This window comes from Antechinus flavipes, chromosome 1, assembly GCF_016432865.1.
Source record: "Antechinus flavipes isolate AdamAnt ecotype Samford, QLD, Australia chromosome 1, AdamAnt_v2, whole genome shotgun sequence".
In the NCBI taxonomy this organism is placed as follows: Eukaryota; Metazoa; Chordata; class Mammalia; order Dasyuromorphia; family Dasyuridae; genus Antechinus; species Antechinus flavipes.
In genome coordinates this window covers 347,670,597-347,695,984 of record NC_067398.1, presented here as the reverse complement: position 1 = coordinate 347,695,984, position 25,388 = coordinate 347,670,597, and the positions used below count along the sequence as shown (strand labels likewise).

Genomic DNA, 25,388 nt, shown 5'->3' with positions numbered 1-25,388 from the left:
TGAAGAAGAAAACTACTAAATTAAAGTGAATTTTTCTCTTCAACTTGCCCATTTCTCTTCCTTTTAAAAATTTGTGTATGGAATCACCCTGGCTTTGTGTATGGAATCAATATATGGTATTTGGAAGTTTTTTCAAGTAGAAATAATGTTTTGTCCTTTGTTCATGGCAAAAACATTAAAGGTCTGCCAATAGTTAGATGGGAATTTTAAGATTTCAAGCCCCTATTTGTATTTGTTCCATTCAATTCAATTCAAAAAGTATTTATTATTGATCAGCAAACTATCCATACTTCCTGGATCCATCTTACTTGTGACTAACAACTAACCTAAGTTTGTGAGACAGCTGGCTAGGGTTGAAGTGCAGTCTGTAGCAATAGAATGGAACAGCTACCTGGTGCTAAAGTCATAATACAGGAAACTTGGGCTAAAAGAGAACTAGGAAAAATTATGAGCTAGATCATGATTTCATGGCTGTAGAGCTAATGTGCTTGGAGACTGTCTAATCCAACTTCCCTCGATATACATATAAAGAAAAATGAAGCTCACAAAAATCAGGATTTTTTTTTCCCCCAAGGTCACACACCTAGGAAGTATTAGAAGCAGGATGAAAATAACTGGTTGCAACAATTTCTATTTAGGGTTCAGGAATCCTCAAAGACTCAGTTTTCAAATGATTCAGTATCATTAGGACCTTCACTGGCCACCAAGGGATCAGACCATGACTTTGTCCTAAGAAGCCCAACACTCACAAATCTGGCTGACTCAGCCAGATATCAGGGTGTTGGAGAGGTTTTCAAAACATTTGCACAATATGAACAGGGTTATATACAAAACTTGCACTGTAACTGAACAGCTTAAAAGTAATCCCTCCTTAAGAAGAAAAAAGAACCCAGTCAGTGACAGACCTGCAAATGGGCATTCTAGAGGCCAGTGTAAGAACATGAAGAATATCATTACCTCCAGTAAACATATGCACTGATTAAGTTCTTACTGTGGTAGCTCACTGTATGAGTTACTAAAGACAAAAACATTTAAAATACAATTCCATAAGAAGTGTTTAATCCACTGGGGAAGGAAGAACTGGATCAGAATTACAGACTCACAAATTTAAACCTTCAGGAAGACCTCAAAACATTTTACAGATAGGAAGCAGGGAAAGATCACAAAAGTATAACTAACAGAGCTTCTATTTAAATCCAACTTACAGACCCTACCAAAAAAAAACCCTACTGTATATACATGCATATTATTATATAGATACCTACACACACATATAGACACACATGTTCAGATAGGTAATTAGAGAGACAGATAAATAGGTAAGATAAGATAAATGACAATCCATGGTATTATAGGGCAAGTGCTCAGTGAGTATCCCAATAGATAGGTATTAGAGGAAATAAGAGGATTATTATGTGCTTGTTAGAGAAGATTTCAAGGAAGATAAAGATAAAGTAGAATGTGAAATCTATCTTGAAGACCAGATAAGACTTAGATAAACAGGAAAAAGAGAGAGGACAATCCAAGCAGGCACTATGGGATGAGCAAAGCATTGGAGATGGTTAAATTCCTATTCCTCTTCCTAAAGTGATGAAATTTGGACAGAAGGGAATCATAGAAAATAAAGCTAGAAAGGAAGATTGGAGCTAGACTGTAGAAAGCCCTAAATGCCAAACTAATAGTTATAGACTTTATTCTATAATAAGGAGATATTGAACATTTTTATTTAGCAAGAGAGGGACATAATCAGAACTAGTTATCTCCTTAGAATGATTTACTAGAAACATTTACCAGTATACCTCTTCTGTCTAGTATTTCCTAAATAGAAGTCTGACTTCCAAATTAAAGAGGGAATTAAAGGAAGCATTTTATAAAATGTGATTTTATGGATGACACTGAATTATGTAGTATCACCAAAAACCAAAATAAACAGTTCATTCATTTAAAAAAAAAAAAAAGAATGATTTACTAGGCTGTGGGTCCTACAATGGATAGAAGGCAAAGAGTATCAAGTAGAAAAAATCCAAAGATCAGGTAGGAAAGGTCTAATAAAAGAGTCCAATAAAAAGACTACTAAACTTGGAGAACCAGGTTTTGAATCTGAATTACCTGGGTAACCTTCAAAAAGTCCTTTTATCTCTCTGGGACTTGGTTTCCTCAACTACAAAAAGAGACAGTTTGACTTCATGACCTCTAAGGAACCTTTTAGTTTAGAATCTAAAATTATGCATGATCTGATAAATAATTTCTATTTAAAGTATAAAATCATAAATGAGTTTAAACTAAATAGAGACAGCGTAAGTTAGAAACTGTGAACACACAGAAATTGGGAATTAAAGAAGTAACAAAGGAATTTTCCTTCTATCATCTAACTTTGGACAGAAATGTCCACATTGGGGATGAGTTATCAGATATGATATTTATCCTTTGACTCATTTCATCTGATCCTTGTCTTGTGATGTCAAATAAAGTTTACAGCCCTTTTTGGTCATGTTATGTTAATGACAAAACTGTATACTTGTTCATATACACACTTAAAGCTGGTAAGGATTCAAAAAGGCTGCTTTGCTCCTAAATGAATCAAACTTTTTTGGGTTTTGCCCACTAATCTTCTTCAAGCTTTTGCTGCTAACCATTCCTTAGCCTCAATTAACATGGCATAGATCACTGAGCTCCCCCTGGGGAAGATTAGGAAGACACAACTGCTATTCTCTGTCTCTATGTCTCTCCTCTCTCTCTCTCTCTCTTGATCTATCTTATTTTTATCTATCTGTCTATATCTGTCTGTCTATTTTTCTTCTCTCTCTCCCTTTTCCCCTATACCCCTTTCTCTTTCTCTTTCTATCTCAATTTCTGCTTCTTTCTCTGTGTCTCTGTCTTTCTCTCCATTTCATTATATATCTCTTTCTCCACCTCTCTACTTGTCTCAGTCTCGTGTCTATCACTGTCTGTTTCTTCACCCACACCTCCTTCCTTCCCTCCTTCTCCCTATCCACATTGTGATTTGTTCAGAGATCTAACTGGTTCCTCTGACAAATCCATCTGCTTCCCCTTGCTGTTGCAATAAACTGTGTGTTTTCTCACTGAAGTTTGGTTGAATTTTTAAAAATCAAAATAAACTTGTTTGTTATACGAATGGGTGTAGTCTTTTAGGTGTGGGTTCCTGTTTTCTCTTGATTTTTATCTCTTGCATTGCTGCCTTGTCATATATTATATTCACATAAGTCACAGTCACAGTCTTTCTTTTACTATGAGATAGAAAATATTTATTATTTTTCCTATTGCTTTTCTCTCTCAAGAGATCTGCACTTCACTTCCCAGAAAGAACGTTAAATAAAACTGTAATGTTTACTTTAATGGCCACTCTTGATTAAATAAATGCAGAAGTATAGAGAAGAAAAAAGAGAAAAGGGAGGGATAATATGATAAAGGAAGGAAGGAAATAAAAGAAAGGAAGGAAGGAAGAAAAAAGAAAGAAGGAAAGAAAAATCCCATTGTATAATTGATATATAATTTAAAAATAATTCATCATATTTTAAAATGCCATTCTACTGAAATACAAATTGTCTAGGCCAAAACTTAAATAAGCATTTCTTGAGTTTTGATGATAGTGGAACCAATCAATCAGAAAGTATTTATTCAGTGCCCATCATTATAATACTGTGGCTATAAGGTGTCTGGCCTAGTGAGTAGACCAAATAGGTAGAAGGGACTTTAGAGTCCATGGAGTTCAATTACCTTATGTTGCTGGTGAAAAAATTGAGTCTCAGAGAGGCTAAGTGACATCTAACATCACATAGGGAAAGAGAGAGAGAGATAGAGAGAGACAGAGACAGAGAGAAACAGACAGAAAAACAGAGATGGGGGGGCAGGGGGGAGGGAGAGACAGACAGAGAGAGAGAGAGAGAGAGAGAGAGAAGAGAGAGAGAGAGAGAGAGAGAGAGAGAAGGAGGAAGGAAGGGATTTTTCTATAAGATAGCTCCTCTCTACCTTCCTGCCCAAACCACCATATAAGTATAAAGATCACATAAGCATTTGTCTCATCAAAACTGTCTCATTTGTGAAAACCCATCTGCTCCAGCTAAATGAAAAGGGAAAGCATAAAGAAAACCAAGAAGGAAGGTTTGGGGGAGGGAGTGCTTAGGGAAAGAGAATGGTGCAGTGAAAAATATTGTTTCAATGCCTCATGAAATAGAAAAAAGTTTTAGAGATTAGATTTTTAAACCAGCTACAGGCCTTGAAAAAGCCAGAAATAGGATCTTCCAACATCTGGAAAAACTCAAAATAAATGACCCAAAGAAGAAATCCTTGTAGATAAAGAAAAGCACTTTTTTTCTTTGGTATACTATGAGGCTAATCTTGTGATTTGTAGTTTAGTAGTAATGTCAAAAAAAAGACAAAGAGGTCAGACTTTTAATTAATGAACAACAAACAGATTTTGAAAGGCCTTTCAGATATTCCTTTCAAATAGTTCATTTTCAGAACTCATTCATCTCAATGAATGGCATAAATGAAACTATTTTATTAAAAATATTTAGGGAATAAAGTGTCAAAATTTCAAAGTTCTCTTTGGTGTATACATAGACACACACACACACACACACACACAATAATCCAGACTTGAATTTTATACAACAGATTTCTTCTAGAGTGTAGATAGTGCCCTATCCTCTCCACTGTCGGTCATATTTTCTAAGTGGCACTCCAAGAGATTGGAAATAGCTTATTCAATTATGAGAAATTTAAATCCATTAAGAAAAAATGTGACATTCACTAGCAGTCCAGCACACTTAACACGTTTCTCTAAGAATTTTTCTATAACTAATTTCCCTTCAGTGTTCCTTACCATAAAGTTTCAACTTTCCATTTTATGAAGCTCTAGTACTCCCTGACTCATCTATCCCTTTCTTTCTACCTAGGTGCCCATTAAGCACAATTATTTCTCCCTCCTGTTGATCTAGACCCACTGTATAATTGACATGTAATTTAAAATAATTCATCAGATTAAAATGCCATTCTAGTGCTATATACACTGTCTAGGCCAAGACTAAAAAAATAGCATTTCTTAGGTTTTGATGATGTTGGAACCAATCAATCAGAAAGTATTTACTGAGTGTCCATTATTATGATACTAGAATTTTACAGCATCTAGCCAATTGGGTAAATCATACAGCTAGAAGGAACTTTAGAATTCACACAGATATTGAGTGGCAAATTTGGGATTTGAACTTGGGTCCTCTGACTCCAAATTCAGAGCTCTTTCTACAAAAGAAGAATTTATAGGACAGTTAGTCACAAAAGATGAAAAGGTAAAGATGAGTTGTGACCTGGTTCCTTTGGATGGGGTAACTCACATTGAAATTACAGATTCACCAAACTATTGAAGCACTAGTCATCATTAGTTGCCTAATATTTTAACGTCTCCCTCCTCTCAGAAATAACTTGATTAGTTTCGATAAAGATTCCTTATAACTCTCAAGTTGTAATATTGTAAATGGCACCAAATAATGCAATCTAAAGCAGTCAAATCACCTAGAAAAATCAAGGAAATTTTAATTAATTTTAATAACACAAGCAGGAAGTCGGACCTCTGAAACTGTAATTCAGTGAAAAAGTAAAGACCATTTTTCTGGCCTTGCTTCCATATGTTTCCAATACACATGACAGAATATCGATTTTGTTAAGAAACAGTGTGTAGAGAAAGTCACTTACCTATATAAATGTAACATGTGAATATACTGATTCTCCAAGATTTCATAATTAGAAATGATGTTTGATTCACTAATAGCATGACCATTTTTATACCAAGTTACTTCTGGCTTTGGTTGACCTGGGAACATAAAAATGAGAACATTAGTTTTCTTTAAATAGATGTATTAGAAAAATTTAAAAATCTGCTGAGCTGTAATCAAACTTAATGAGAACACCGTGGATAGTACAATAAAGCAGTAAGACTGAAAAGATTGATACTGTCAACATACATTAAGTTCCAATAAAAGATTAAGTGCATGACTGAGAAAAGAACTAAACTGGTTTAACAAAGATAATTTTCTTTTAAATGACTCAAGAATTAAGGAATCTGGGCTGCTTGGCTGATGCTTAATGTAACTGTCAAAAATTCACCACTATAATTCCAATAGACTTGGGATGGAAGATGCCATTCATATCCAGAATGAGAACTGTAGAGACTGAATGTGTATAGAAACAGCATAGTATTTTCATTTTTTCTTTATTTGTTTGCTTTTTCTCTCTCGTAGCGGCTTTCCCTCTCTTGGTCTGATTGTTCTTGCACAACATAATAAATACATAAATATCTCTAAAAAGGATTGCATACTTTTAAGCTATATTGGATTGCTTACTGTCTTGAGGAGGGAGCAGATAAAGGGATCTTTATATGTATTTGGAAAAAAATACTATTGAGGAAGAAAAAAGTGTCACTATCCCTTTTCTATGCTTTTTTCCCCTCTAGTGGGTTCATTAGTTCATAATACAGCATTACGCAATGTTGACTGGGTGGATATGGAGAAACTGGAAGTTCCAGCCTGTGGGTACTTTCCTATTTTTATAAAGCCTTTAGGTTGGGCTATTATTTAGGGTTTAAACTATGTAAAGTCCCAGGGGTTCTTTCCTCTTCTTCTTTTTTTAAAATAGCTTCTATCTCAGAGAAAAATCCTTAAAGGTGTTGCAACAGGGGGAAAATGTATCAGGACTTTGAAATGTCTGGTCATCTTAAATTCATTTCCAGGATGGGCTCCTAATCCTCTCATATCATGTATCTAGGAATTTTTGGCTGACAGTCCCAGCTATCATTAAAGGTAGTGATTCTTATCCTTCTAAGGATATTTAAAGAAGGAAAAAATGAAAGGAAGGTGAAGGAGACCACAAGATAAAGGCAATAGAGACATGTACAGAGAAAAGATTGCAGAGCTTGAAAAAATCTACAAAGGTCACTCTGTGTCTCATTCATTTTTCGTCTTCCTGGCCTCAGCTCCAATGACTGCTCCCCCTGAGCATGCTGTGAATGTTCTTCCTGGCAAATGAGATAAATTCCTCATCAATGGCTTGTCCCTTCAGGTAGGATCCTGAGTAAGCAATCTGCTGAGTAAGAGGCAGACAAGCTGGCAGGCCAGCACATGCCTTTCCCCTGGGCTCTTGCTAAGGGTATGACTTCCATGGGCGCCTCAACCAAGCAACTAATTAAACAAGAATTGCTTCTTTATGATTGTTTCTATCCATGAGCCCAACTTGGACCTTAGAGTCATATGACCCTTCTTTACCCTTTTGCCTTACAGTTCCCTTTCAATCACTTTTTATTATTCTCATTTTTCTTGTGATTCATTTCTTTTTCTTTTCAATGTGGTCCATATAGAGCAAGCTTTTTATGGCAAAGCTCATTTTATTAGGTCTGTACAGGATGATATTAAGTTCAAAAGCATAAGATGAATTTAGACTATATACAGGAAACATTTATTTGCCTGCATACCAGAACCATAACTAGTATAGGGCAAATTGCTTCAGGGAGCAGACGTGGGTTGAGGAGCGGAAATAGTAAAAATATGATTTAAATGAGATGTCCTTATGTTGTTGACAGGAACTCACTGAGATATAAGCACACTCAACTCTTCCTTAGGCTTAGACAGGTTGCACCCACTTATAGAGTACATACTGAAAACCATCATCTTAGACTCTGATAGTCATCAAGTGACTTAATAATTCCAGAATTCCTTAGATGGAAGAGAGTAGAAGTAATGGAGAAATCTAGTCTGTAGGGTTCTATAACACTGAAGCTCTCTGAGTAGCATTATGAAATCTATTTTGGGTACCGAGAATGGCTAAGAAATAGCTAGGTTTTTACCTCCATCTCTGTCTGTTCTACTATAGATGCACAATTTAAGCCAGAATATATCTCAGAACATGTAATCACCTAAGCAAAGTCAGTCCTCCACCTTTCAAAAACAAGCCTATAGCATAACTTTTCCTGAGAAAATAGAGGCTACTATAGATGTCCTATTTTTTTTCTCCTTTCCAGTTAAATATATAAAACCTAGATTAAGGGATGAACATCAAAAAGAGTTTGAGTAGTGAACTTAGAGACAAAAGATCTAATCCAGATATCCAATTTACTGTGTGATTTATATGATTTGTCTGAATCTAAATTTATTCAACTCTAAAATTAAAAACAATACTTTTTCCCCCCTTACACATAGTCCAAAACTATTTCCACTTGGAAGTCTGACATTATGTTACATAGATATGGTCATTTGAACCCCGGATTCAAATACTTTAAAAAGCAAAAAAAGGAAAGAAAACAAAGAGATAAGAGGGAGATGGAAAGTAGGAAGAGAGGGAAATGAATCAGAGAAAAATGAGAATCATAACAAATTGAAAGGGAAACATAAATAGGCCATAATTAAGATTAGCTCCACCCCTGAGTTGAAGTAATCATGTGATTTTTCAATGGAATAACTGACTCACAGAATTGTTAAAAAGATAGAGTATATCATTTATAGAAAGCAGTCTAGAAATCAGGTTCTTAACCTGGGTGTCAGTGAATTTTTTTTAAAACATTCTAATAACCATTATTTCAGCACAATTTTATAAAGCTATGCATTTTATTTTTATAAGCATTTAAAAACAATTTTGTGAAATGTCCATAAGCTTCACCAAACTGTCAAAAGGATCTGTGGCAAAGAAAAAGTAAAAAAAATCTTGGACACCCAAAGAGATACTAAAGAAGGGAAAGGGACCTGTATGTGCCAAAATGTTTGTGGCAGCCCTGTTTGTAGTGGCTAGAAGCTGGAAAATGAATGGATGCCCATCAATTGGAGAATGGTTAAGTAAATTGTGGTATATGAATGTTATGGAATATTATTGTTCTGTAAGAAATGACCAGCAGCATAAATACAGAGAGACTTGGAGAGACCTACATGAACTGATGCTAAGTGAAATGAGCAAGACCAGGAGATCATTATATACCTCAACAACAATACTGTTTGAGGATGTATTCTGATGAAGTGGATCTCTTCGATAAAGAGAGCTAATTCAGTTTCAATTGATCAAGGATGGACAGAAGCAGCTATATTCAAAGAAAGAACACTGGGAAATTAATATAAACTGCTTGCATTTCTGTTTTTCTTCTCGGGTTATTTATACCTTCTGAATTCAATTCTCCCTGAATTCAACAAGAGAACTGTTCTGTTCAGCACACATATATTGTATCTAGGATATACTGTAACCTATTTAACATATAAAGGACTGGGGGAGGGGGTAGAGGAAGGGAGGAGAAAAATCAGAACAGAAGTGAGTGCAAGGGATAATGCTGTAAAAAATTACCCTGGCATGGGTTCTGTCAATAAAAAGTTAAAAAAAAAAATCTTGGATAGGAAATCAGGAAACCTAGATTCTCATGGCAGCTCAATCATTAACTAGCCCAGTGAACTTGACAATAGCATTGAGCTTCTTGGTATTTCAATTTCCCTGTATGTAAACTAAGAGGATTATATTTGATCATCTTTTAGAGTCCCCTTCAGTCTATAATACTATTTAAAAGTCAAATAAATGTTATTACTTTCTATTTACATCCAAGAAGGTAAATAGAGGGCATCTTCTTGTCCATTAAAGGTGATAGAATGGTTAAGTAATTTGTACCAATTTTAGTTTATTTTATTAGAAAATGAACATAGTGACAACGGGTGTCAAGTATTCTTCCATTTGCTAATCAGCCAGACCTTTTGTTTCTTCTCTATTCACAGATTACTGAACTTTTATCCATTTATTTATTCACTCATTTTTGTTTTTTTCAAAGAGGACAGACAGGGAGGAGTACATTAATTCAAAAAGTCATGCTATTTGGTGGCTGCTCTAGTAGGAAAAAACAGAATAGAAAATGAGGAAAGAGATGCAAGATATTACCGAACAGTGTTCTGGATTCATTGTGGATTTAGGTATCTATACTAACTGCCACAGATCATAAAGAATGGATCTATGGGGGTTATAACATGAAAAGGCATCAAAATTCAAATTAAATGCACTGCTATTGGTCCAGGACCTTCAAAGTAGAGTATCCACATGGTTTATTCGTGAACAATCAGGAAACTACAAAAGTGGAAGCTTACCCAAGCTACCAGGTGAATGTGGCTCTTAGGCAGTTTTACCTAAGAAAGGAAATGAGCATTTAAGGGCCAGCGCTCTGATAAGTATTGTGCTAAACATTTTTTTTTTTTTACAAATACCATTTCCTTTGATCCTTACCACAACCCTGCCAGATGTGTGTTATTATTAAGGAAACTAAGGCAAACAGAGGTTAAATGACTTACCTAGGTTCTCATATACACACTTAGGAAGGAGAGTAAGTAAAGGTTTTTCCTATGTTTGGGGAGATATTCTATTACATCAAAAATATTGCATCAGTAAAAAGTTGTTCTTCATAAGAAACAGCATCAATAAATATGCTGAATTGAAACATGAACAAAACATAAATGAAAAAGAACAAAAGGCCTTTTCTATAATTAGATTTCACATGCTGATTAGCTAGTGTTGGTTACCAGATATTGTGCATTGAAGAACAAGATCTGATTTCTCAGGAATCTTTTGAGAAGGCAAAGTTGATAGGAAACGCAGGACACTCCTCGGGGCCAACTCAGAGTCTGTCATCCTCTCATGCCGAGTAAATCTGGGAGAATAAAGTCTTTGTTAATGGTTCTTCATACTGAGCTCTGCAGAATGTTTAAATTTCAGTGAACTAAAGAGGTACAGATCTATCATCAGTTATTTAGGAGAATTATTTCCATTGGGTAATGGACATTCATAGGGAGAGATAAGCTTTCCTAAAGTTAAAGTCAGCCAATCAATTGGCATTTCTAAAATACTTATTATGACAGATATTATGCTACACACTAACACAGGTATATTTCCTATGGTTCAAATTCAGCCCTCTACCTGTTTTTGTACAGACATCCAGCTAAAAATGATTTTTCCTATCCTTGGCCTAGCAAAATCTATGAGCACTCATAACTAAGATGGAGAAGAAAAAATTGGGGCAAACAAGATAAATGAATTCATCTGAGACCAGAAGTCTGTTCTATACCCAAACACCTCTGCTTCCTCCTCCAACAATTGCTTTTATGATAATTTTCTTTATGCATGAATTGGATCACAGAACTACTTTGCTTAAAATTTTTGATGGTTCCCTCTTGTCTACTAAATAAAATAAAACTCTTTCTCCTAATATTCAAGGCTATCCAAAGGTTCCAAACTATCTATACTAGTCCCCAATTTGGACTATTCCTGTTCCCTATTCTTATCATAACATGTGTTTTCTTTTTCAGGGCCTGTGATCATTTAAATCAAATGAGATAATATTTCTAAAGAGCTTAGCACAGTGTCAGGCACTTAGTAGGTGTTAGATAAATGTTAACTATTATAAGTAGTTAGATGGATCAATGGAGAGAGTGTCAGGATTCAGGAAGACTCATCTGGCTTCATATCTGGCCTCAGATACTTACTAACTGTGTGGTCCTGGGCAAGTCACTTAACCTTGTTTGCCTCGGTTCATCTCATCTATAAATTGAGCTGAAAAAGAAATGGCCAACCCCTCTAAAATCTTTGCCAAAAAATCTCCAAATAGTGTCATAAAGAATGGGATATGACTGAAAAATGACCAAACACCAACAATAGTTGTGGTATTATTATTATTTTCAGGAGTTATTATTATATCAGGAGCAGTATATGGTGTCCAAGTATAGAATAAAATGACTATCTTTGCCTGTAGAGGTACATCATTTTCTTTTAAATTCCAACTCAGGTTCTCTCTCCTCCATAAACCACCCCCCTTTCCCAAAAATGACCCATCTGTCCTCTAAGTTCTTGCAGCTTTGGATCTTTCCTATGTGCTTATGACAGTCTCTCTTGTATCAGTCACTCTGTATACACACTTTATTTCTGGCCTCACTGCTCCCCTTTGCTTCCACTTTTTACATATTAGTAGATCCTTAGGGAGCAAGGGTCTGCTGACTTGAAGCAGGGCTAGAAGCCCCAGATATGGAGCTAGAAGACCTAGATTTGAATCCCTGCTTTAGAACTTCCTATTTGTGGGATCTTGTACAAGTCATGAAGTTCTTTGAACTTCACTTTCCTTGCTTGCAAAATGTTGCTGTTCAGACTTTTCCAATGTGATGTCTGGGTTAGCACCCTGGATGCCTTAGAATCAGCCCGAGTAAGGATAAGCAAATGTCCTTGGTCTTTATTTTTGGTCTTTAGGGGGAGAAGTGAAGGGGATGGACACAAGCTCTCCACAATCTCCTTTCTCCTTGTCCACCGTCCAAGTGACTCTGGCTAGTCTTACTCCACCCCCTAATCCTTCCCACAATTCTCTGTATACACCAAAAGATCTAATCACAGAATAGTGGGAAGGGCCATTTTCCAAGCATATACTAATAGAGTATTGGCCAATAGGTAATTAGCCTTAAGTGTTTGGTTGTCTGATTTCAGTGCTCCTATTCAGAGTTTCAGCCTTTTACAATCCAGCTCTTTCTTCATGATCCCATTTGGGGTTTTCTTGGCAGAGATACTGGCTTGGTTTGCCATTTCCTTCTTCAGCTCATTTTACAGATGAGGAAACTGAGGCAAGCAAGGTTAAGTGATTTGGCCAAGATCACACAGTTATCAAGTGTCTTCCTGACTCCAGGTTCAGTACTCTATCTACTGTGCCATTTTGTGTCAATTCTCTGAATTTTGTTTTCCTCATCTGTAAATGGGTATAACAATATTTGTAACACAAAGCTTAGACTGTTGTTATGAGAATTAAATGTGATAATATATATAAAGTCCTATATAAATTATAATTTATGTATGTAAATTTGAATTATTATTATCTTTATTTCACGGTAATCTAGAACAGCATCTTGTTCCTAGTAATGTTTTTGTTGCATTGAAATTAATTTATCAGTTGTTTCAGTCATTTTCTCTTTTCATGCATCTCCCATATTTGATTATCCTAGGTAAAATATATATATATATATATATTCTTTGAATTTTCACCTCATCTAGATATTCTTCTACATCCTTCCTCCTATGTATTCCATATCTGGAGTAACTGTGTTGGTATCTGAGTCACTGATAAACTGGAAAACATTTAGAGGATAGCCAGGATAGAGAAGGGCTTCATAATCATGCTACAAAAGAAACATAGGGAGGAAATGGGGATGTTTTGGAGAACCAGAGACATCAGAAGAACATGATGAATGAATAAATGGATGAATGAATGTCATTTATTAAATACTTACTATGTGCCAGGTACTGTGCTAAGTTCTAAGAATACATATACAGGCAGATGGCTATTTTCAAATAATTGAAGGACTATCCTGTGACAGAAGGATTGGATTTGTTCTGCTTGGCTCCACGGGGTCTAATTAGGAACAGCCAACCATTAGCAGATAATACTTTGAAGATGATTATCTCATATAACATATCTTTCTTTTGGGAACAGGATAGGTTATATAACCTGTGAAGTATCATTTAACCATGATTTTGTGAGGATGAGTATACAAATTATTAGAACAATTTTGGCACCTAAAGTGAGCTTCTAAGGGAGATAAAGCTTCTGAGGGTTTGAGATGAGGAAGGACTGGGGAGTGGATTGTCTAATAAATGCCAGGAAGTAGGAGACAAGTATTTCAAGTTGAAGGATCCTATTTGGCTAGAATGTTGAAATAAGGTGTGTGTGTGTGTGTGTGTGTGTGTGTGTGTGTGTGTGTGTGTATGAATTTAATAATTCATCTGAAACAAAAAATGTAGTCTTCAATAACCACCAATAAAGCAAAGTATATTTTACCTTTCAACAATATATACAATTTTGTCAGTAATAAGCCAATTCCTTTGAAAATGATTGTAGAAAAGTTAGCTATGAAATCCAAGTCATCACATTTAAAAAGAATTTGCACCTTTCAGTCAGTAATCTTTCTTTCATTTGAGTTATTATAATTTTGATTTTTTAAACATATGGCTAATTTTAATGGTATTCCTATCAATGCATAAAGAATTTCCTCAGTTATTTTATAATACTCACCTTGCCCTTGTTATTATATAGAGAGATCTCATCTCTGCCTTTCCCCAAGATCAAGGTAAGAGAATGAGAACAAAGGTATCAGGACCATATCGCCTTCAGTCACTTGTGTCTCTTCTCTAAGTTACTCATGTGCTGTAATACTGAGAAAAGCACTTCATCTGACCCCTCTCACCATCTCAGCACATATTGCAACTACAGGGCACTGACTGTACCCAGGGGAAAAGGATGATAGCTAATGAGAGTTATTTGAAGCTTTCTTTGAGGCTAAAAACCATTGCAGATAAATGCAAAGAGGTTTATTAACTGTAGCTATTTTAATCTGAATTTAATTCTGCCAGAGAGTAAATCCAACATGTACAGTCAACCTGAAGTACTGGATGAATGGAAAGGAACAGTGGTGGGGTATTAGCTAATCTCAGATGGTAAATCCACCTAAATGGGTTTCCTGCCCTGTGGCCATGTGCCAACTGGAAACTGTAGCTGTTGTCAGCAAAGAAAAGTGCTCATGGGAAGAAAACCATGTGTCACCCCTAGGTGACAGGGAACAGATCCCAGATAACACAGAGAAAAAGAACAGATACTTAGGAGCTGATTGCTAAAGTTGTTAATGTAGAGATAATTTCTCACCATTGCTAGGCTGGGTTCTGCTTATGCAGAATAATCCTAAAGTTTGACTTTATTCAATTATCTGAACAGCAGCATGATGTAATTGATCTATTGCTGGACTTAGAGTCAAGAAGACCTGAGTTCAAATAAAACCTCACATATAATTTTGAGGTCTTGGATAGATTATTTAACCTCTCTAGATTTGGTTTTTTATCATTTGTGAAATGAGTTTGGATTCAAAGGAATTCTAAGAAAACTTTGAGTTCCAAATCTCTAAGCTGATAAATATATACCCTTTCCAATGAGAATCGGGGAAAGGAAACACTCAAGTATGTAGTGAAATAGAGGGTTAGGCTGTTATGAAGGAATATATTAGGAGCAGAGGAAGAGTAAATCTAGGGGAATTAAAAATCATAGAATGAGAAGGCTGGAAGGCCTCTTTCCTGGAACAACCTCCATTTAATAGATGAGAAAACTGAGCTCTAAAGACATAGTCATTTGCCCAGCATAAAACTATTAAAGAAATAGTAAGTATTTAGACTTAGGTATCCTGACTCCCTGTCCAAGACATAGAAAGAATGGTCACTGATTGTCCTGGCTGTCCTGCTCCTTTTCCTTTTAAGGATTAGGATAAGGAAGACAAGCAAGATTGTGCTACTATAAATGTATAAGGTACAACAAAAATAACAAAGCAGATTTTCACATACCTCTCTTAATCTCAGTTTCCTAATCTCTAAAAAGAGGATAATAATAGCACTTCACAAAGTTGTTGAAAGGATCAAATGAGATAATATGTGTAAAATGCTTTACAAATCCTAAAATTATATAATTGTTAGCTATTATCATGATTTTAAAGTGTTTTTAATGGTCATAGGTTGCTGACTCTTATAACCAAATTTAATTTTCAGGTTCCCTCAATCCTCTTCTCTTCTTATGACCTTTCTGGTGACATTTTTTTCCCAACTGCTTGTTCAATCACCTTTGCTAAAATATACTAAAATATACTAAATATATGCTAAAATATTTCTCCTTGGAAAAATGTTCCTCTAGTGCCTAGAGGGATAGAAGTGACCTTGAATTTCCAAAATCAATGTCAGGAGTACACAAGGACTGGTAATTTCTACATAGTAATAAAGCTTCAATTATGGTCTTATAATGAATTTTGCTCCTCAAAAATCAACCTAAGTATCAAAAAAATTATAATTAGAAGGTAATGAATTCTTTGGCTTTGGGTGATCCACAGAATAGCTGAAAATATAAAATTATCCCAAACCAAACAACCTCCTTCCTCTTCCATAAGAGGCAGGTGGAATATGGGTGAAGAAGCTTAAGGATTCTAAGAACTTCAGAACTGAGGTGGCAAGAGTGCCAAATCTGGAGTCGGGAAGACCTGAGTTCCCAGGGTCACATTTACCAGCTGTGGGACTTAATGTCTGTTTTAGTTTTCTTATCTGTAAAATGGGCATTAAAAATAGCACCTACCTCCCAGGGGTATTGTGAGGCTAAAATAAGAAATTTGCAAAGTGCTTAGCAATTCTTAATAGGCTAGATAAATCCTAGTGATTTATCTAGTAGGATTTATCTAGTGATTACAGTTGTTAACAGTGAACATTAAATATGAGAACTTTGTCTAAGGTCCAGTGAATTTTTAGAGGAGATGGACCACTTCTTTAAAAGTAACAAGAGGTCACATTCCAGCAGAGGGTTACAGAGGGACAAATCTCTGTAAAGGACTGATCCCAACTCTTGGACAAGAAGGACAAAGGGTGAAATCATGTGGAGAGTAAACACCAGTGGAAAATTATTTTCTTTCATGAGACCACAAGAACCAATGAAGTCCTAAGTATGTTTGCTTTAATAGAGCCTAAAAGGCAGTCTTCTCAATAGAAAATTTGTAATTAAGAGGGACCAAACCCCTAACTTTAAGGACTTTGGAGAACTTGAGACAAAGTTGGAGAAAGAGAGGATCTGAAGTAGAATACAGCCTTATACATGTCTATTCTGCAGTCATTTGGTCTTTATATCATCTAGGTTCCAAATATGGCCATCTCCCCTCCATCTCATAGAATCTCTTGATTTCTTCAAAATCTTCTTGTGTCATCTTCTATATAAAATCTTTTTTGATCTTTCCAGCTGCTTGCTAAGTATCCTTATATTCACTTGGAATATATTTATTTATGTCTGTTCCCTCACCCAATAGAATGTAAACTTCTTAAGGGCAGAACTGTTTCATTTTTGTCCTTGCATCCCCAGTGTTTGACTTATAATAGGTGAATCATAAATGCTTGTTGGTTGTTGTTCCCCTGACAGTTCCCATAAGCAGTAAATAAATAGGCTGGCCTAAAGAAATGGATGTGGAGAGGACACTGACTCCTTTCCTTATTTTAACCACCATTTTCTAACCAGCTGAGAGAGACTAGACTAATCCAAGGGACTCCAGTATCTGGCTTATTGTTGTTATTGCTCATCCTTCATTTTCAAAGAGGACCAATGGCATCATGGGATGAAGTTTTAACTTGTTGCTAAATTGGATTTAAGTTAAGTGTAGTTACACAAAGACATCTCTTTCTTCCAGAGCCATCAAAGTCCTGTGACAAGACAAAAATCAGAATAACTGACAATGGCTCAGGATGCAGTAGATGACCTTGGTAACTTCAATATCTGACAAACGCCAAAGCACTCCACAGCACCTGATGTAGCCACCTTCATGGAATGAATTGTTCTCATCTGCCCATCCCACTTGGTACATAGTAAGCAATTGATAAATACTTGTTGATTTAAGTTATTCAGGATGCTCATGTTAGGTGGGTATCTGTGAAGATATTCTTTCCTCTAGTGAATATTGGCTTTGGCTTTTAAAGCACGGGATGTATAAGAAAATTGATGGTCATCCTACAAAAATATTGGTAAAATTCTATCAGGACTTCCAGGGCTAAAGTAATATGGGTCTTTCTACCCTATCAAAATTTAAAACATCCTTCAAAGTTTCCTCCTACCTGTTCTGTGCTTCCAGACAAGTCCATATTTTAGAGATTGTTAGAGTCATATAAGGAAAAGGCGAAAGCTCTCTCTTTCCTCTTCCTCTTCCCAACTTCATGAATTGCTGTAGGATACTGGGGGACTGGAGATCATATGCTTGAGTTACTGTTGCTTTGAGAAGGGAGGAGACGCCAGATATCTAAAGGTCTGCAGCCAGACCATATTTTTACACGGCTCCTTCATTTCCTTCATAGGATTACCTCAGTTTCTATTGGAGAACTGGATGACAAAGAATTATGATTGTTCTGGTAGAAGTGAGTAGAAAAACCTCTGTTTTGGTCTCCATTGTGGGGCTGAATAAAAAAGAGTGCTTTGTGTGAGTGCAGACATTTTGAGTTCTCGGAAATCAGTACGGCTTTGGGTATTTCAGTAGTTTTTGTGCTAGATATTTTAAGTAGGTCTAACCAGGGGTCCTCAAACTTTTTAAATAAGAGGCCAGTTCACTGTCCCTTAGACTGTTGGAGGGCTGGACTATAGTAAAAACAAAAACTTTGCTTTGTGGGCCTTTAAATAAAGAAACTTCGTAGCCCTGAGTAAGGGGGATAAATGTCCTCAATTGCTGCATCTGGCCGCAGTCATAGTTTAAGGACCCCTAAACCATCCTCTGTAATCAATATTAAATGACATCAGATTGAGGGATGATGGTGAAAGATATTTCCTTCCTTGTAATGGAGATCAAGGAGGCTAGAATATTCTGTCAGAAAAATTCCCCTTTTGATAACTCTATGTGGCTAGTGAGGATGGATGGGTATTACCTGGTAATCAATAACTAGATGACAGGGGCAGTTGAACATTTCGGTCATCCTGCTTATTGCTGTTCCCATTGGCATGGGACTAGAGTATGCAAATCCCAGGTGAGTGGCATGAGGATATTGTTCTTATCAATGATGGCTTTTTCTCCATCCATGTGGCTGAGATCAGTTTGTCTCTACTTGGAAAGGAGTTGAGAGCATACTCTCAGCATTATTCTTTTCTTTATTTGAACTCCCTTTTATATTGCCAGTTTCTTTCAGGATAGAAACCTGAAAGAGATCCTACTTCCTGAGGTCATTGATGTTGATCATTATATTGATGATATAATTCTGATTGGATCAAATGAAGCCCCAGTTCTAATAATGGTTCACATGAGACACAAATGTAGGAGAGAAACACAAAGAAAAATTCAGGATCTAGGCCATTTAGTTAACATTTTAGGGATACATTGCCTAGATGATCTTAATATAGTCATAAATGAATTAATGATATTTGCTGTCTTATAAAACAAAAAAAAGAAACTCAAAGTTTTACTGAACTCTTTGGATCTTCCCAAATACTCCCAGATATTCCACATCTGTATTTTTAAATTGCTCCTATTTATTAAAATTCTTTTTTTTTGAGCAGAGACTAGAACAGGATTTGGGGGATTTAAGGGGGCTCATCATCAATTTTTCCCTTGGGGCCTTTATGATCCTTTTGGGATCTAAGTTTCTAGAGTATGCATGGGGACTAAGATGAATGTCCACATTAAGTGACCTCTTGGGCTTTTATAGCCATTAACTCCCGAGTGGTCAACTATTATATTACATTTAAGAAACAATTGTTTTCATGTTATTGGGCCCTGATTACTACTGAATAGATGATGCATATTATTACCTTTAGTTCAAAAATGCCATCATGAATTGGGAAATATTAGATAGTTCCTTTAACAAAATGAGTAGACCACCAAAAGCTTTCATTGTTAGATGAAAATGGCTCATCCAAGATCATAATCACTCAGGTATGATGACCAATTTGTAATATTGTCCCAGGCTGAGACACTCCATTCTAGCCCTAATACCTTGTCTTGTTATCTAAACCAATGGGTCCCTATCTATGAGGACCTAGTTCTTGAAGAAGGTTGTTTTACCTGGTTTCCTGATGATTGTGCCTTTTATGAGAAAGGCATATGCATCTAGATTTCAGCATTTATAAACACAGTACTGGAAATACCCTAAGACAGGGGGTTCTAATCTTTTTGGTAGTGTAATGAAACATATGGTCTTAGAACAATGTTTGTCAATCCATAAAATGAAATACATAAGATTACAATACAAATCACATAGTAAGACTGTAATCAAAATATCTTTTAAAACAAATTCATAGATTTGCCATTAAGAACATCTAACTTAAGGGATGGGGTCCTGTTGTATGGTTAGCCTGTGAGAGAGCTTTGAGGGAAGAAGGTAAATAATTTTTTTTACTTAATTTTGGTGGCTATAGGTTTAGATATGTAGCTTGTAATCAGGGGAGAATAGTTGTTTGTGGGGTAGATTTGTGCTTATTAGAGATATCATACTCCAATTGCCAAAATGAATTATCAGACTGATACCCTCATAAGAAAGTAGAGATTGGGGATTGGATTCTTCATCACAGATGGGGGTGATGATGCTGTGTTGGAGTCATCATAGAACAATATAATAATCACTATTATCATTATTGCTAGCATTTACTTTAAGGTTTGAAAAGCACTTTAAAAATATAATCTCATTTTGGTGCTCACAGAAGTCCTAGGAGTTAGGTGCTATTATTATTATCATCTCCATTTTACAGATGAGGAAATTGAGGCAAATAGGATTAAGTGATTTCCCTAGCCTCAAATGTAGTCAGATCCAGCATTCTATACATTATATCACCTAATTGCCTCAAAGAACCATAAATTCCCCTTAACTAAGTAGAATGATGTAGCCACTCCTGCCCAATGATACTTTTCATGCCAGAGTGTCTACCTTTTAAGGATCAATATGGTATGATTCCACATGTTCCTCGATCTGCCTCTGATTATCAAATTAATTATACTGATCCTCTTCCTGCATCTATGGACAAGATATTTGGCCTTGTAATCTATGTTTATTCAGGATATGGGTTTGTAATGCTAATTAAGTCTACAACCATTACAGTTAATATCAAAGTTCTTAGAAACATATCCTTCCTTCCTATGCTGCCACTTGTACTATTATCTCTGATTGGTATATATATTACTGCAAAGAAGGTCCAAGATTGGGCCTGTATCAGCATATTTGGATATTCTATCTTCAGTACCATTCCTAGACAGTTGGTATCATAAAAAGGGGGGAATGTACTTTAAAAATAACAGGTTCAGCCACACACTCATAATTATCAGAATTGATTATCTAATTTCCCAGAGGCTTGCTTGACAAATTCCCCAAGAAGAGAGAGGTCTTTCTTCTTCAGCAGTTTTTTGGGATCATCCTTCAAGATAACTTGCCTTATCAAGATGGATAACCTTTTAATATACTTCCAGTTGACCCTATACAGCCTATTTTTATTCTATCTTCTGTGTGGGGTTACTCAAGCTTGAGGCTTGAAGATTAGGGATCAAGAATAAAATTCAATAACATATCATTAGAAGCCATCTTCCAGATTAATCAATCCATGAATCCACACTTGAATGATAATATTCAATTACAAAGCAATCTACAGAACTACATGCATGTAGCCCACTTTTCTCCACCTTGTTCAAAAGAATATTAAGGCCATGACCTAGGCATAAAGAACGAGATTATAAATAAATTAGAGGAACATAGGATAGTTTATCTCTCAGACTTGTGGAAGAGAAAGAAATTTGTGACCAAAGATGAACTAGAGACCATTACCAATCACAAAATAGAAAATTTTGATTATATCAAATTAAAAAGCCTTTGTACAAACAGAACGAATGCAAACAAGATTAGTAGGGAAGTAACAAACTGGGAAAACATCTTTACAATTAAAGGTTCTGATAAAGGCCTCATTTCCAAAATATATAGAGAACTGACTCAAATTTATAGAAAATCAAGCCATTCTCCAATTGATAAATGGTCAAAGGATATGATCAGACAATTTTCAGATGAAGAAATTGAAACTATTACCACTCACATGAAAGAGTGTTCCAAATCACTATTGATCAGAGAAATGCAAATTAAGACAACTCTGAGATATCACTACACACCTGTCAGATTGGCTAAGATGACAGGAAAAAATAATGATGAATGTTGGAGGGGATGCGGGAAAACGGGGACACTGATGCATTGTTGGTGGAGTTGTGAACGAATCCAGCCATTCTGGAGAGCGATCTGGAATTATGCCCAAAAAGTTATCAAACTGTGCATACCCTTTGATCCAGCAGTGTTTCTATTGGGCTTATATCCCAAAGAAATACTAAAGAAGGGAAAGGGACCTGTATGTGCTAAAATGTTTGTGGCAGCCCTGTTTGTAGTGGCTAGAAACTGGAAATTGAATGGATGCCCATCAATTGGAGAATGGCTGGGTAAATTGTGGTATATGAATGTTATGGAATATTATTGCTCTGTAAGGAATGACCAGCAGGATGAATACAGAGAGGCTTGGAGAGACCTACATGGACTGATGCTAAGTGAGATGAGCAGAACCAGGAGATCATTATACACTTCGACAACGATATTGTATGAGGATGTATTCTGATGGAAGTGGATTTCTCTGACAAAGAGACTTAACTGAGTTTCATTGGAGAAATGATGGACAGAAACAGCTACACCAAAGAAGGAATACTGGGAAATGAATGTGAACTATTTGCATTTTTGATTTTCTTCCCGAGTTATTTTTACCAATATGTATTGTATCTAGGATATACTGCAACATATTTAACATATATAGGACTGCTTGCCATCTTGGGGGGGGGGGGAGGAGGGAGGGAGGGGAAAAAACGAAACATAAGTGATTGCAAGGGATAATGTCGTGTAAAAATTATCCTGGCATGGATTCTGTCAATACAAAGTTATTATTAAATAAAAAAAAAAAGAATATTAAGGAAGGTAGCACTAAATACCTAGCTGAAACCAATGTGTGCTCTACCTGCAACCTTCTCTTGATCTGCTGGATCAATAAAAGAAGTTAAATTTTTAGATTTTTTTTATTATTTAGATGGAGATGTAAACTCTGTATTTTTCAAGTGTGTATATAATATTCTTATTATATAAGAATTATATAAACCTAAGGAACATCTGGCTTCATTTACAAAATCTAGCTCCTACTTAACTTTCTAGTCTTTAAAAAAAATGCTGTTTTTTCATGAACTTTATCTTCCCATCAAATTAAACTACTAATTGTTCACATACTCAACAAAAAGAGTAGTAATAATAATAGCTAACATTCACATAGCACTTTAAGGTTTTCAAAACTTTTTAGATATATTTTCTTATCTGATTCTCTCCAGAACTCTGTAAGATACATACTATCACAAATGAGAAAACTGAGGGTAAACCAAGTTAAATGATTTACCCAAAGTTACAAACTAGGTGTCTGAGACAGGATTTGAATTCACGTCATCCTGATTCTAAATCTAGGGCTTTATCCATCACAGTACCTAGCAATCTATTTCCCATCTCTGGGAAGCTATTCAAATTTTCCCTTATACCTCAAATGCATTCCTTCTGCATCTCAGAATCTGTATTCCCTCAAGAATCACAGAGCTCAAGTGTTCACCTCTTAAGAATGTAAATTCCCTGAAGGCTAGGATGTTCCTTTGCATCTTTGTGTCCCATCAACTAACGTAAGTAATAAGTAATGGAGCCAGGACTCAAACACAAGTCCTTTGGCACTAAATCTAGTATTCTTTGCATAGTACAATACTTCTAGGATCCAATTGTTCATAATTTTTTTTCTTTTTTCCACTATTTTTCAGTATATAAACAGTGGGACATTTGTTATTGTTGTTTTGCATTGTTTGATTTTACTCATATTTGTGAGTTCTTTAAAAGGAAATCCAAATTCATTTAAAGTGACCATGTGTTTTTATACCACTGTCTCCTCATCTAGCTCAGCCTTCATTTCCCTACTCATCATAATTTTTGTTCTCTCTTTTCCAGTTTGAAGACTGAAGAAGATGGTTACCAAGTAGAAGCTGGTAACTTTGCTTTCTCTTTGTCATATGTTAACTTTAAATAATCAATTCAAGCAGTATAGACTCACTGCTCATTCTTTTTCTTCTTCCAAATAAAGCAAAAATAATTCTTTTGTCATTCATTTAATATTTTACAATCTTCTGTGCATTTTTGGTTTTAAATGTCCTGATACTATTGTTCAGATTCATTTCACTTCTTTAATCATTCTTGATTACATGTTTTTCTTTCCATAATTTGTATGCATTCTTTCAAAATCTGAGATCTGAGCATCAATCACACTAATATCTTAGATACATCTCCCTTTTCATCCCTCTCAGGACCGTTTGTCATTATGGAACATGCTGTTTGAATCCTCCTTATAGAAGACTTTCCTCACTAGTGAGCTTAACAATTATTTAGAAATTTCTCATATTCTTCCCAGAATCTTTCTGTCTGTTGGAGGGACTTGTCCCTGAAGATAATGTGGAAGTGGGAAGACCAAGACCTATCTTCTTTCAGATTCTCATCAACACAAGAAGGAACATCCAGTACTCAATTCACCAGCGAGAAAAGTAACACAAAGGGTTTTTGCGTCACAGATTACAATTATATTATCAAATTTTCATTTTCTAGAATCTCTTCATCCTTTTTAACTGCCTTTCTTTTCAGAGACTCTGGTTAGGGAACCATTTCTATAGTTTCTCTTACCTTTTTTATACATATTTTCCTAATGTCTAGATATATATGTCTGATTATATCCAGCATTCTTTTATTTTGCTATTACAAAACTCTAAGGTAAGATGGTTTCTTTGTCCTCAAGTACTTGTCACCTTCCACTTCACCAATCCCCCCTTTTTTTGTTAGAATTGAGTTCACAGTGGCAATTTCTCAGTTTCTTTACTCTCTAAGGCATGATGTCATCAGCAAAATGTCTAATATATTTATCAGCTTTATAAAAATGAGAATTCCAGTGTATAATTGATTATCACTTCTAAAATAATAGAATTTTAAAGATGAGATAGTCCTTAAGATAATTCAGTCCTATCACTTATTTCTGGGTCAATTTTATATATATACGTATATATGTGTGTGTATATATATATTATCCAGATTTTGGCAGTCTATAGAATGGTTCCAGTTACATAATTTTTATTTCTCTCTCCTTTTTATTCTCATCCAAATGCCATCTTTAGGTTGATAAATTTAATTAGCTTTTCTTTCTTTTCTTTTTTAGAGAGAAGGGAATATCATTCAGATTTAGCCTATTTTGTTTGTATAGGAAAGGTTAAACCAGTGCTTTAATGTCCATAGGAAAATTTTTAATTCTATTTTTTTACTTTATGATGTACATATATATTCAGTACAGATTTGAGATAATATTTTGGTCTTGCGATTCTATAACATACTTATCTCTCATCTAAGTTTACCTATATTTTTAAATTTTTGAATATAAAAAGCCTATCATTTATTTCTTTCAATAACTTTGTTGTTTCTTAGGCATAGCACTTAAATGTAATGTTTTAATTATACTCTCATATATTATTGAAAATTATTTAATTTTTCTGACAACTAAAATAAAGCAGATTTTATATTCTAATTACTTGTTTACTTTGTTCATTATTTCACACACTTGCAGAATTTTTATTGAAAAAATATTTTTAAAATTTTATGTTTACAAAAAAGTAAGTGAAATACCAAATACTCATATTGGAAAATTAGAATATTTATCATAAAGTTTTTGTGCATGTGCATGTATGTAGCATACACATATATCCATATGCATATGTATGAGACATTTTTTT

The 25,388-nt window shown here is 35.2% G+C and overlaps 1 protein-coding gene and 1 long non-coding RNA gene across 2 annotated transcripts in view; one reads left to right on the top strand and one right to left on the bottom strand.

Moving 5' to 3' along the window:
- Positions 1–6,967, bottom strand: part of ALPK2 (alpha kinase 2) — a 155,256-nt gene extending 148,289 nt beyond the window's left edge. The window contains exons 1-2 of the mRNA XM_051973263.1: positions 6,943–6,967; positions 5,713–5,830 (exon numbers count right to left, since the gene is read on the bottom strand). Coding sequence (XP_051829223.1) covers positions 5,713–5,830; positions 6,943–6,967 — 143 coding nt within the window. The remainder of the gene's footprint in view (positions 1–5,712; positions 5,831–6,942) is intronic.
- An 11-nt stretch (positions 6,968–6,978) lies between these two features.
- On the top strand, positions 6,979–25,183 carry LOC127543468 (uncharacterized). Its single transcript, XR_007949240.1, has 2 exons — positions 6,979–7,074; positions 23,572–25,183. It is a non-coding gene; the product is annotated as an uncharacterized LOC127543468 (long non-coding RNA).
- Positions 25,184–25,388: the final 205 nt, after the last annotated feature.